General features: G+C 40.6%; 1 protein-coding gene across 1 annotated transcript; it reads right to left on the bottom strand.

Moving 5' to 3' along the window:
- Positions 1-232: 232 nt before the first annotated feature.
- ephx4 (epoxide hydrolase 4) lies at positions 233-13306 on the bottom strand (the record flags this gene model as incomplete). Its single annotated transcript, XM_084547676.1, has 7 exons — positions 233-473; positions 3171-3319; positions 4927-5030; positions 5390-5518; positions 7816-7973; positions 10195-10280; positions 13064-13306. The coding sequence occupies 7 exons, from the start codon at positions 13304-13306 to the stop codon at positions 233-235; spliced, it is 1110 nt and encodes a 369-aa protein (XP_084403802.1).
- Between the last annotated feature and the right edge of the window lie 642 nt (positions 13307-13948).

Genomic DNA, 13948 nt, shown 5'->3' with positions numbered 1-13948 from the left:
AAAAAACATCTTGAATATGTGTCACACGTGCTGTTCAGCGTCCCCTCCGGTGAAGTGTGCTTTGATTCTTTCCTTTACTGCTGACATCTTTAAAAAATATCTGAAATGTTAAAGATTTTAAAGAATGATTGCATTATCACTATGTTGCTTGGTATCACAGGCATATTCCAGGCTTCTGGGAGGCAAGTGGGGGGGGGGGGGGAAGAGTGGTGGAGGAGGCCTCGCTGTGGGTTTAGTTCCTGTAGCTTTTACGTCCCTCTCCCTCCTTCAGGAAGGTCCATATGAGGGTGTTCACAATATCGGGCTGGTCCTGCTGCAGCCAGTGGCTGGCCCCAGAAATGATGTTGAGGCGGAAATGATTCCTGATGTAGAGGCGGCAAGCCTCGGCCATCTCCTGCTCCAGGAACGCATCCCGCTCTCCCCACAGCAGCAGCACCGGAGACCGGACGTGACTGTGGTTTAGAGGGAGGGAGCTACGGAAAGAAAGTAAAAGCGCTGCTGTATGAGAGATTTTAGAGGGAAAATAGATGCGCCTAAGTTAGAAACTGCACCTGTGATTTCAGGTCATGTATCTATTAGATTACTACGCTCACTTGATTCCAACCAAAAATTACATTTGTGATTTTTTTTTTTCTTCTGATTTGCAGCTACTGTAAATAATTTGTGAGAACCTTCACAAAAAGGTGAAGAAAGAAAAGTGACTGGACCAAGGGGAAAAATTGCAATTGTTTTTCTCTTCAGATTTTAACTAATAGAGATAAAAATAAATAAATAAATAAATAAATAAAACGAACCGTTGCTAAAAGTTGAAAACAGTCTTGTTAACTGGGCCCTAATAGTGTAGAAAGTGTAATTCAATCTCTCAATCTTAAGCTAAGTTAAATACTACAATAAAAAAAGCTAAAACAATTACCTTTTTTATGTTAAAAGATACAGACCAGAACAAATAGTGCCAGTTTTAACTGGGGTCATTTGTATTCCTCTAAGTTCTTTAATTTACACATTTCTGACTGTCCTTTGCATTGTTGTTTCTCTCTCATGACGTCAGTGTGACATAACTGCTAATGTTTGAGTCAGCTCCTGCCTTTTGTTGATTCTTACCGAAAATGACACGTACGACTTATTTCACTCTGATATATGTGGTATTTTTATCTGCTGCTGTGCTCCTGGAGAGGGAGCTCTATGTGTAACATTCTGAATAGACCAAAAACACCTCCGATATTCATTCTTCTTTTTGGTGAAGTGTAGACATGCCGATGGTGAGAGGCAACATGACATGAAGGCATTTTTTACACCAGCAGAAGAAAAACACTGCAACATCAACTTCTGTTTTTTGTTTTTCAATGTTTGACCTTCACTCAAGCATGAAGAGTTTTTTGGGACCCCAGATTTCTGATGCATGTGCACCAAATTTTCCTTGTTTCTCTGTAGTCCCGCTGGTTCAGACTTTGAAGACACTGTATCATCAGCGTCAGTAAATCAGCCAGTGTGTACCGAGTAAGTCTCCAGCTCCTGTGTCATGCCCATACATCTAAATGGACGCATGGATGTCTGTCTATTTTTGTCGACAGTGCCTAGGTGTACACAGTATGGGCTTGTGGAGAGACTAATTGGTCATGGGTCAGCGAGATTTCTTTTACGTAATATAAAAGCTATTCTGAGATTGCTCGTTGCTTGAGAAGTGAGCAGATGGTGAGCTCAACCATGCATGTACAGTTCACATGTCAAATATCCATGCACTGTTTTTCTTTTTTTTTATTGTTGATCAGGTTTGTGCCGATCACCGATCAATCTGCTCAGTATTCACAGGTGTGAGAATGAAGGTGTAAATGTGAATATAAATATTTGACAGTATTTTGGCATTGACGAGACAGCTTTAACTTTCTGCTCCTTCAAGCCTCTAACAGTAGATGGCGCTACTAAATTTGTAATCCACTGCATGTGCACAAAGTCAAGTGTATAACATGGCGTTTTTGGAAAGCACACATTGTATATCAAATGTTTTTGCTATCACAACATACATTAACCAACTAAAAATAGAAAAAGGGCTAAAAAGTATCTAAAAGTATTGGAGTTATGATGAAACAGTTTCCTAGGGCAACAGCATACAGCACATTTGAATAATTAAAAAAAATAAAATCGTATAGTTTCAAGAATAAAGTCATAATAATTACATAACAAAGTGATAATGTTTCAAGTGATAATGTTTCAAGAATAAAGTGTTTCAACAATAAAGTGGTTATGTTTCAAGAGGGAAGTTGTAATATGTAAATATAAAGTGATAACGTTTCAAGAATAAATTTATAGAGATTTAAAAAGGAAGAACAAAGTGATAATGTTTCAAGTATAAAGTGGAAATGTTTCAAGAGTGAAGTTGTAATATTTAAATGATAAAGTGATAATGTTTCAAGAGCAAAGTGATAATGTTTCAAGAACAAAGTGATAACGTTTCAAGAATAAATTTATAGAGATTTAAAAATGAAGAACAAAGTGATAATGTTTCAAGTATAAAGTGGTAATGTTTCAAGAGTGAAGTCGTAATATTTAAATAGAAAAGTGATAATGTTTCAAGAGTGAAGTTGTAATATTTAAACGATAAAGTGATAATGTTTCAAGAATAAAGTGATAATGTTTCAAGAACAAAGTGATAATGTTTCAAGAATACATTTATAGTGATTTACAAATGAAGAACAAAGTGATAATGTTTCAAGTATAAAGTGGTAATGTTTCATGAGTGAAGTAATAATGTCTAAATAGCAAAGTGATAATGTTTCAAGAGTGAAGTCGAAACGTTTCAAGAGTGAAGTTGTAATATTTAAATGATAAAGTGATAATGTTTAAAGAGTGAAGTTGAAATATTTCAAGATTATAGTGATAATGTTTCAAGAATAAACCCATAATGCTTCAGTGATAAAATTATAGAGTTTCAACAATAAAGTCATTGTGTTTCAAGAATAATGGTTAACCGATGCTGTATAATGTCACTCAGTCGTGGACTGTACTGTACTGTTCACTACAGTTTCTATACACAGTGAGATGCATGCGTTTATTGAATGCCATATTCTTACGTTGCCTCACTACTTTAACAGTTTAGATTCTTAATCGAATCTAAACTGTTAGATTCTTTTAGAAGGTTACCAAGGGATCTATGTTGGTGTGAGTGAACTCACCTGAATACATTCCTGTAATAGTTGAGGGCTCCTGTCAGAGCTCCTGGCTGTGACAGTGCATACAGATAGGCTTCCAGGTCCTCTGCGGTGAGCCACCGACCCTTCCTTCCTATCCCTGTGCTGCGGCTGGTGAACAGAGCCTTCAGAGCCTGTAGCGGAGACAGCAACAGCAAGAGAGTTTATGAGGCTGATACAGTACAATCTAGAAAACATTTACAGAAGGACGTCTATGTTGCTGTACAGTGAGTCAGAAAAGGTATTTCAGGGGTTAATTCAACTCTAATGACCTTCAGTTGCAGCTCTGGCACCATGACTGCTGGCTCGACAACATTACATGCTGTGCTTCCACTTCTGAAAGATCCAACATGGGCATATGGCAGCATTCTTATATCTCATTAGCATGAAAACTGAATTTCCAGCAACACCTTTCAATGATTAACTCATTTATAAAGAAGCATCTCTCATGTAACATGCATCAGCCGTATCTTTTGTTGTTTGTATCATGTTGAGATGCTGCATGTATGCTTCATTCAGATTATTGTTGCTCCTGCTGCTCTCTCCTTCTCTTTTCTCTTCTCCCTCTTTTTTTGTCTCTACCAGACCAGCCTCAGGCAGATGGGTCCATCCACATGAACGTTTTGCTCCTGTTTAAAGGGAGGTTTTCTTTCCATTGTCGCCTTAGTGCTTGCTCTGGGGGTTTCAGGCGCTGCAGGTTCTGTAAAGTGTCTTGAGACAACTTGTGCTGTTATTGACGCTATATAAATGAAACTAAATTAAACCGAAAGGAAATCAAAGGCATTTGAAGGCAACCTTTTTTGTTTTGTTTTTTATTTTGTTTGAAATTCACTGAGACAGGTCCACACCATTTGATTTTATGAATAAATTTCTTAAGTGCCACTCTGATTTAAGAAGATAATAATAACGGTGATGCATTTGAAGCTACAAGCAGAGAACCTCATGCTCCTCTCTTGAAAGAGCCAACACAGACATATGGCAGTATTGTTATATTTCACCAGCATATTAATGCTCATTTAGAAGTAGCCATTTAAATTTAAATTAAATATGTAGTTTAACAGTTTTAGGAAAATGCATTTATTGATTTTCTTACGAAACTCTAGATATAAAACTACAGCCTGCTACTACACTCTGCTCACAGTGTAGAAACAATGAGGGTTTGTATTGATTTAACAAATGAGACATTGTGTGCTAGCTAGCAAGCCTTTGTTTGCAGTCCGGAGGAGCGCCATCTCTCACTAAAATAAGCCTACTAATCTAATCTTCAATTAAACTGAAAGATAAATGTGGTTCTATTTGTGCCCAAGAAGTAAAAACATGACCAAAATTGTGCATTTGTAAAACTGAACTATCCCCCCGACATGATGACAAACTAACAGTAACAATCAGTTTCCCAATAACATTAGTGATATTTAAATAATACGCAGAACATTAAAGTGCAGAAGATGGAAAATTCAACATTGCCGTGTAATTTTTGACAAAATAACCAGGTCACGCTATGGCTTGGTAATAATCTATAATCTACATATTTCCTGCAGGATTAGTTGGTCATTTTGTTTACCACAATAATCTCTTATACTGCAGGACATGTCTAGAGTTTGCACTGATGTACAGGCCGACACAGAAATAATGCGAAACATACAACCGTGCACAGGCAAATAAACACAAATGTAAGTGCACAACAGTAACACACACACAACCTTGACCTTGAAACCGCTTAAGCTCACACACAACAGGCTACCTTGAAATCATTGATGGAGAGCATGAGCTCTGGGAAGCGGGGCAGCTGGAAGAAAAAGAAATGACTGGATTTCAGCAGCTGGCTCGGGTGACGGAGGGCGTAATCTGGAGGAGAGGAGAGGAGAGGTTGAGTTTTTCAATAGTAATTAAAGCATCACCGTAAAGTCAAGGATGTAACAATTCTCAGTGACTTTGCCTCTCTGTCTGCAACAGTAAAACCAGCTGTTCCAGCTCCACGGTAGCCTCCTGTAATTAGCTTCTCATCATCTTCTCCTTAAGGCAGAAGAGGATTTGCCAGATGGATGCAAACATGGAACTGAAGGAATAATACCTCCTAATTAATGATAATAATTACAGCAATAATCCAAGAACCAAACCAGAGCATCTCTAATGAGCATGAAGAAAACTGGGCTTCCTCCACGACATAAATAAGTACATCGGATCTGCTGGTGTGCAAATCATACCTGAGAACACAGACGGATGGGGAGAGTTGAGGACAATGAGTTTAGTCACCATCTCGGGGTAGTGAATGGCAAACAGCCACGCTATGGTCCCACCCCAGTCATGGCCAACAAGGCAACATCTGTTGTACCCTTGGAAGAAAAGGATACTCATTAAGGATACACACTCATTACTGCCTGAAAATCAATACAGTTTCTTTACTGGTGGCTTTCTCTGTCAGAGAGTGACCAGTACACATCCAAATATATGTATTTCACGACAAATGCAGACCAAGGTCAGGGTATGAGTCTCATCATATTACTGCTCCAGTCCCTTCTAAAGTAATCCTCTTACCTGTGACAGCTCCATTAACACCTACTAATGTGAATCAGCCCAACAAGCCTCATCTGAGCACTGATATAATATGTGCTTAAAGAGGAACAGATAGAAAACTAAGTCAAGGAGACACTTGTTAACACTTGTTAACAGTTTCTGTCTATGGGTTTGTTGCCTTGTTTGCTGAGAATATCGATAGTTGTGCTACTTGTTTACTGTGAATGTGACTGCCGTGTGGACCGTGCGGGCTCTGAGAGTTGGAGAGACTTCTTCAGTCTGATCCCAGATTAGAGTACATCAGTTACGATACAATCAGGGCAGGCACCCTTCCACTGAAACGACCATTAAGAGAATCATTTGCGCAGCTATATCCATTATTGAGTGCTTACATCCTGACAGCCTGTAAAGTAATTGGCAATGACAGCTAGGACAATGTAAGACGCTACAAAACATCAACTATAAACCTCTCTAAAAAAGCACTTTCTAAGGCGATGTTTTACATGGAACATATAGAAAAAAAACACATATTTATGAGCCATTACAGCACCTCTGGGCTGGATCTTAAATGGGTCAAAATAGTTTGGCCTGTATTGACTTTGATTAAAGCTACAATACTCTTTTTAAATAGTCCACCTAACAATGTGCAATGAGATAGGGGTCACTCATACTGATAAATCTGCTGAGAATTACAAACTGTCTGCTTTTCCCCTCAGTTCTTCAGAGCGTTTTAGAACCTTTCAGCTCAGTGTTTTGCCGTTAGGGGCCAGAACTCTACTGTTGTGTCTACTGCCACCCTTTACTTTTGGCACTCCTGCCCAGAAAAACAAAATAACAAACTAAGTTTGCAACTAGCTGCTGAACAAAGAGGAGAAATAAATGGCTCAGTAAACAGACATTTCCCTGAGGAGGCATTTAGCTAACTAGGAAGTATGTGATCGTCTGATGAGTGATGTTCTATGACCACAGGTCACTTCATTTTAGCAGTGTGTCAGTGTGTCCTGATCCACATCTACAATAAGAGGTTATTATTGACAAGCAAAACTTTAAATTAAGACATGGATTGAAATGAAACTCTTTCTTTTAATACTGAAGGAATGACGATAGCTCCTGAGATATGATGTAGAAAACAAGACATGTACAGTGCTGTCTAAAAGTTAATGGGCATTATTTACATTTCTGCATAAAAATTACTTAAAACATTTGGGGAATGGTATACTTGTGCATTTGTTTATTCAAGAAAATGAGACATATACTTGTGAGTTGCAAAAGCAAGTGCTCTTCTAGAATTACAAGTTAATTTTAAGGCCGAATTAAAGTTGGCAGATCAGCAGTTACCAGAAATGTTCAGTTGCTGTTATTGCTGCACAAGCCCGACACTGAAAACTATTTTTCCCACATACTTTTGCCGCTCACAGACATGTAAGGATGATTAATTTTCTGCAATAATAAATTGCACAAGTATGATATTGTAGTTTCAGTTGTTTGATTGGGTTGTCTTTGTTTACTTTCAGGGCTTTCAGTGAATCTGCTGATGTTTTTATGCAGAAATGTGAAAAATTGTGAAGGGTACAAAAACTTTAAAATGCCATTGTATATTGGAAATATTTCAATTTTCTTGTAATTGACGGTAAAACAGCCACAGTGGCACATCAGAATATGTGGTGACAGGTGTGAAGAAGAAGACAAAGAAAGAGCTCCCACACACTGTTCCTAGATTCATTTGGGAATCTATGCTGACATTTCAGTGCTAAAACAGATTGCCGCAGAGAGCATGTACGCAGAGCTGAAATGACAGTTTCAGAGAGTGTAATGTGCTGGTTGGTAAAAGAGCAAAAAATGTCATTCTGGCCAAATAATCATTAGTGGATGCTGGTATGTGCACACAGCCTCGGGCTAGCTCCCTGCTAGTGTTAGCATGCAGTCAGCAGGCTGCGGGGCTCTGGCTCTGCACAATGCCCCATGTTCACTGTGAATGAGTCACAGGAAGTTTGTCATGCTGTGCCGCAGGCCTGAGGGCTGTCCACAGCTTAATTCTGATAAACAAGTTTATTTTTGAGCCAAGTCTCAGTCAAAACACCGTCCACAGACAGGCAGTCATCCTGCATTGGCTCACCTAGGTACTCCACGATATCCTTGATGTCAGTGACCAGGTATTCAAAGCGGTAACTTTCAGTTGAGAACGGCAAGTCGGACTCCCCGTAGCCCCGCATGTCAATGGCCACCACACGGAATTCGCTCTTAAACTCACGCAGCTGGTAGCGCCAGGAGAACCTGAGGCACAAACAGATGAAATGAAATGTACTTTTGGTTAATTTCAGTGTTTCTGTACAGCTCTTAAATTACAAACTTCTTAAGACCTCTTCAATATCATACTATGAGGTTTAATTCAGTAGAGACAACCCTTGATGAAATAAATTAATCAGATAACAAGATATTGTACAGTAGTTTTTGGCAGTTCTACCCAGCTGTCCTTCTGACCCTTATGAACAGTTGGTATGTGGGTTCAGTTCAGTTATAATAGCTGCTAAGGTAACACGCTACAAAAGACAAGAGAGAAAGAAGAGAGATAACTTGGCACATAATGTGTTATTTAGCACACATTGCTCATTTTAAAACCCCGATCTCTGGTAGCATCCAGCAGCTGGCAGTGAGCACAGTTACAGCTGCTCTGCTTTGCTGTGATGATGAAGCTGTGGTCGGTCATATGGTTAGTGCTCAGACCTTCGCGGCTGCTGCGGTCAGCCGAAGGTGCTGTGAATCTGTCCAGCCGTTATTTGAACCTCCAGTGATTCAAAGAGCAATGTGTTACCAACACACGACAGAAGATCAATGCGATCCGTGACCAGAACAACCATGGCTGTGCATACACAGCCAACGCACGTGTGGTCCTACTAGCAATTAAAAACACTTCAAACAAACACAACTGTAACAAAGGAAGCACAGTCATCGCAACAGCCACAGTGACAGCTGTGCCATCTCCAGGCTGCAGTTCAAGTTTTCTTTCTTTCAGGGAAACGAAAAATGCAATGAACAGCCTCAGTCTGCACAATGCCACTTTTAGCTTATACATGACGAGTACCTTCAAAGGACATTGATATATTGACTTTCAAGACTTTTGATAGCAGATACATTCTTCAATTTGCATTCAAAAACAGAATCCATATTATTTACGCAGTTTTACTTTTCTTAGATGCCACATGGTGAAAGGACAGAACCCACTGTGATTGTAACAACTAGATACACAATTTGGTGCAGCAGAACTTTTAGTCCCTGCGATGTATACAAGCCCCCAGAACTACATTTCCCATAATGCAGTTCTTATATTTACTTCTCTGCAGTGTAAATCTGCTTGTTCATTCAGCTCCAATCGACAAGTTTGCGACAAAACATTTAGAGTCTCCGAGCCCAAACGGCACACTACGCGACTGTTTTCAGAGGCAGAATAGAACCGTCCACGATGATGAAGCTGAACTTGATGTGTAAAATTAGCAGAGGGCCCCTTTTTAGTATGCAAAATTATGAGATAGTTTCAAACAAACAAGGCAAACCTTGTTTTTACATAGCTGGGACTCAGCTATTTTTCCAGCTGAGTGAAGGTCACCTCTGGATAATAGACGCTGTTTTAGATTCTAATCAGCCCACTCATCAAGTGGACCAGGATGACTTCCCTAATTGAAGATCTTGTCTGCTGTACTGTGGATGCTCATCAAGCCTGAACACACACACCCCCACCACCACCACCACCACCACCCTATCCCTGCTTCTCCTCCTCCTCAGCTGGGCGATGGGGGAAGAAAGACGCAGAGCTCTGCCTGGGATTCTGATGAGTCAGGATAAGATCCCGGCACTGAACCCTCTGATGTTAGAATATAGATGAGGTTTGAAGCTAAGTAAGCCCCTTGGACCACTACATCCTCCTCCTGACACGCACACACTTCTTTCTCATCTCTAAGAGGGAATTAGCACATTTTAAGACTTCTTTCTCACCATCTCACTCTCTGCATGGTTCATCATTCCTGTAAAGAATACGGCAAGTGAAGCAGAAAGAGTTCCCCTCCACTGTTAATTAATCCCTGTCCTGTCCACAGCTTAGATAGTATGTTTGGAGATATGGACAGGCTTACAGCTTTTGACAACCTCTTTGGCCCCAATCCAGGCGCAACGCTCAACATCATTTTTCATCTCATATCAGGAGGAAGAGATCTTAAATGCTTTGGACCTCTATCCCCCCGATGGCAAATCTTGTCTGTGAATGAGGACTCCTCCGATGGCGCGGATTTATATTTGCAGCCCCCGAGCCAGACCGCAGAGATTTACTGTAACATTGTTGCTGAAACATTACAGTGGAGGAATTCTAACAGTGAAGGTAAATTTTAGAGCGGTGCAACGAACGCAAAGCGAGTGCACAGAAATAAATCTCACGTAGTGTTTTGCACCCGGGTGCGCAAGGAGCTCCCGCTATTAGAGCAACCCCGGTTTCCCTTTGACCTACCAGAACTCGGGGAAGCCGTGCAAAAACAGCATGAGTGGCTTTCCTCTCTCCCCCGCAGCAACATAGTGAAACCTGAGGCCAGACTCCTGGGTGGAAAGAAGACACATAAACACATTTAAACATAAACACTGAGCTGTCAGTCTTATCAAAAGCCACTCAGGGAATGCGACACACTAGTCAGCAAGGATTTCCATGTAGTAAAAGTGAGGGCTCAAGTGTAATATCAGACTCTGTTCAAATAAAAGCTTTTGCACTTTTTATGTATTTAAAATAAAGAGAGTTTGAAGCTGAAATGATTCAAATCCTTACATTCTCTGGATTATCAGTTGTTGTTTTTTTTCAGCAAAATCATATATTTCACTGAAAAGTCTTCAGGTTCCCACATTGAATTTGGCTGCGTGCTGGATGGAGATTGGCTTCCAATGTGGATGTGATATCACCAAAATTCACTCTGCACAGTGGACATCAATCATCGCGTGAGGCAATAATGAGCATAACTTTTATTTGGAGCGGCTGTAAATTCAGTTGGCATTCGTTTTGTGAAGTATTTTGCAGAGTGGTGTAGCGGTTGGCACTGATGCCTCACAGCAAGAAGGTGCTGGGTTTGAACCCGTTGGCCGTCTGGGGCTATTTTGTGCAGAGTTTGCATGTTCTCCTCGAGTCTGTGTCTGTCAGATTAACCGGTGAGTCCAAGGTGGTTGTAGGTGTGCATGTGAGTGTGAATGGTTGTTTGTCTCTTTGTGTTAGCCCTGTGATGGACTGGAGACCCGTCCAGGACGAAGGTGACATCCCCACCTATCGCCCAATGTCAGCAGGGATAGGCTCCCCCCCCCCCCGACACTCTAGGGGGATAAGCTGTAATATATATGGATGGATTTAACTTCCTGTTTTGCAAAATGAAGCATTTTAACAGAAACATCGCGAGTCATCACTTAAACAGGGACACTCTGATTATGCACATCCTGCAAGGTTTAGTGGCTTGACAGCTAGGATCAGATCACGGGTGATGCAAAATAAAAACATCAGCAGTAATGAATACACCACCTTAATACATTAAGAATTCAGAAGTGTGGGACAGTTACTGGTCTGGCTTTTGAGGGTGTCCTGTGGTGTCTGGCAACAGAATGTTGTTAGTGGGGGTCTAGGGAGGGGCCTCTGTGGATCAGGTTTGTTCCAGTGCATTCCACAGATACTTGATCAGTTTGGGATCTAGTGAATTTGGAGGCCAGGTCAACACCTTGTGGTCAATATCATTTACTTCTCCTGTCAGTGGTTTTATGTGGTGGCTGATCGGTTAATAATAAGCTCCTGTATGTTTGTCTTCACAGATGTCAATGGTTTTCTTTGTGCCATAGATATAAATGTTCTCTCACATTCAAATGTTATCCCTTGGACTAGAGTGCTTTGCAGATTTGTAATAAATCAAACCAAATAATAATAATGCCATGTTTATTCCAGGGATATTTTAGGAGAAATTTAATTCCACCTCTCACCTTGTATTATGCTGTCTGAATAATAAGGTTGCAACCTTCATTATTTCAGTGGATTAGGTATTCCTCATCTGACTACTGCTGTGAATTTTGTCAAGATTTTGAGATTTTTCACTGATTATATCAGAAAGCAGCTCTGATCTCTGGTGATACAGCTTGTACATGGATAGATACTGCAGCTTTTTGTTTTAACGTGCATTTTCTTTGTCTGGCTGCAGCATGTCAGCAGGCTCAAAATCTTTTTTTTTTTTTAAATGATTTTGATTTTACATTGACATAACATTGACATTATACTGTCTTCAGACAAACTCAACTTTTGTTATGTGCAGGGTTTTCATCAACTGTTTTCATGCTCTAATCTGATGCATCTGTTTTTGAAAACGAGTGTCCTTGCAGAAACACAGCCCATGTATAAAAAACACTTGGAAGCAGTTGATTGCAAATAGATACCTTTAGAAATACATTCAGCGATCTAGATATTGTTAGATGTTGAGGAACTTGAATTTTTTTCATTTTCTATTACTTTGTACCCACAAATAACAACTAAACACTTGACTGCAAAGCAGTTTTTTTCTAACATCTGAAGTTAGTAGTCACTTTAAGATGAACTTGTAGCCAGATCAAGATTTAGTTTTCACATGAACTCATAACATATAACTGTCTTATTAGATATGATGCACTGTCACAGTGAGCAGATTATAAAGCAGCGGATTTCTTTGACGTGATTTAATAATATTAATGCATCAGTAAACTCAGCTTAGCAACATCATCTAATAACATAACAATGGCAGGGAGCAGTGTGATGTTTACCGAGTTCTTGTACTTGTCATTCATTGAGTACATTTTGCTGGTAATTAGATGCGGGACGTTACTTGTATTATATTATACATGAAGCACGTATAAAGTGAAAGATGTTAATAATTCTCCCAGGACTTCGGTTACGGACAGGATTTAGTGACAGACATGCTTTGGTATTTAATTACATAATGTTGAACACATACAGTAGGTTGGTAGTTAGAGGCTGGCAGCTCGCTGCATGCAGAGACGTGGGGCGGAGGAGCTGTTCTTTCAGCACCACCTGAGCTCGGCGCCAGCAAACCGTGACTCCAGCCAGCAGCAAATAAATAACCAAAAAAATAAATAAATAAAAAATAAGAAATAAACAGACGCCTCGTGATTTAGCAGCTCAAAAGATCTGGCCCCGTTTGGCTCCTCACGATGCGACACGGCACACAAAGGTGTTTTACGTGTGAACGCAGCAGCACACGAGAAGAGAGCCTCTCACACACACAATGGGCTCGTCCCCTTACAGGGACCAGACGCCTTTCATGGCCAAGTGCATGTGTGTGCATGTGTGCATATGTGTGTGTGTGTCTTACCTTGATCCGAACATAACAGTGGGTTCCCAAGGACGTGTCATTCAGACAAGCCGGGGGAGTTTCACGAATCGCCCATTGGAAGGTGGTTGTCGGCCTTAAGACGATGTTCCACCAAAGTTTCAGCAGGGCTACGATGGTGCAAAGAGCACAATAACCGTATATCAATGACCAGTACCCCAAAACTCTGATTTTCAGCGCAAGTCTAATTACAAATAAAAGCAAGTTGTGGAGCACTCTCGCCATCTTTACATTGCCGCAGGGAATCAATCCAGACCACGTTACCTATTGATTCCTTTCTGTTAATTGGTCGTTTCTGTTTAAATACTGCTCTGACACTGCCGTCGTTTCGCTACCAGCGCATACGCACGACTGTGTGAAGGGAGGATCCCAACAAACGGCTGAATGGGACGGTGGCAAGAGCATCACGTCAGATTTCACGCTTGCGTGTGACAGCGGTGGTTGTTTAGCAGGAGACGGTGTTGTTGACTATACAAGGCAAGTCCGAAATCGAGCAATAAGCCGCTGGATGCGGAGCTTTACGGCGATTTCAGCGCAGCTAAGAGGCGCTGTTAGGCACACGGGATCTCCCCCCCCCAGAAAATACTGTAAAGCGACGCGGCTTCGCACTGCTGTTATGGCAACAAGACTGCAAGGAGGAAAAAAAATAAAAAAATAAAAAAAAGAATAAAAAATAAAATAAAACCACTGGGTACAGGTTCAACATAACGTTATTTCAGCTAATTGGAGAAATAATTGTAGTTATTTTAGATAGCTCACCGTACTGTTCCGTGGATTAATTAGCAGGTGTGACTGCGCAGGAATATTCAATGAGCTGTGATCTGGTCACAGGTGTGAGACTATCAGGTCCTGTCAAGCACACACATC

Source organism: Chelon labrosus, assembly GCF_963514085.1.
Source record: "Chelon labrosus genome assembly, chromosome: 7".
Lineage (NCBI taxonomy): Eukaryota > Metazoa > Chordata > Actinopteri > Mugiliformes > Mugilidae > Chelon > Chelon labrosus.
The sequence above is the reverse complement of the archived record's forward strand: the minus strand, read 5'-3'. Positions and strand labels throughout refer to the sequence as shown.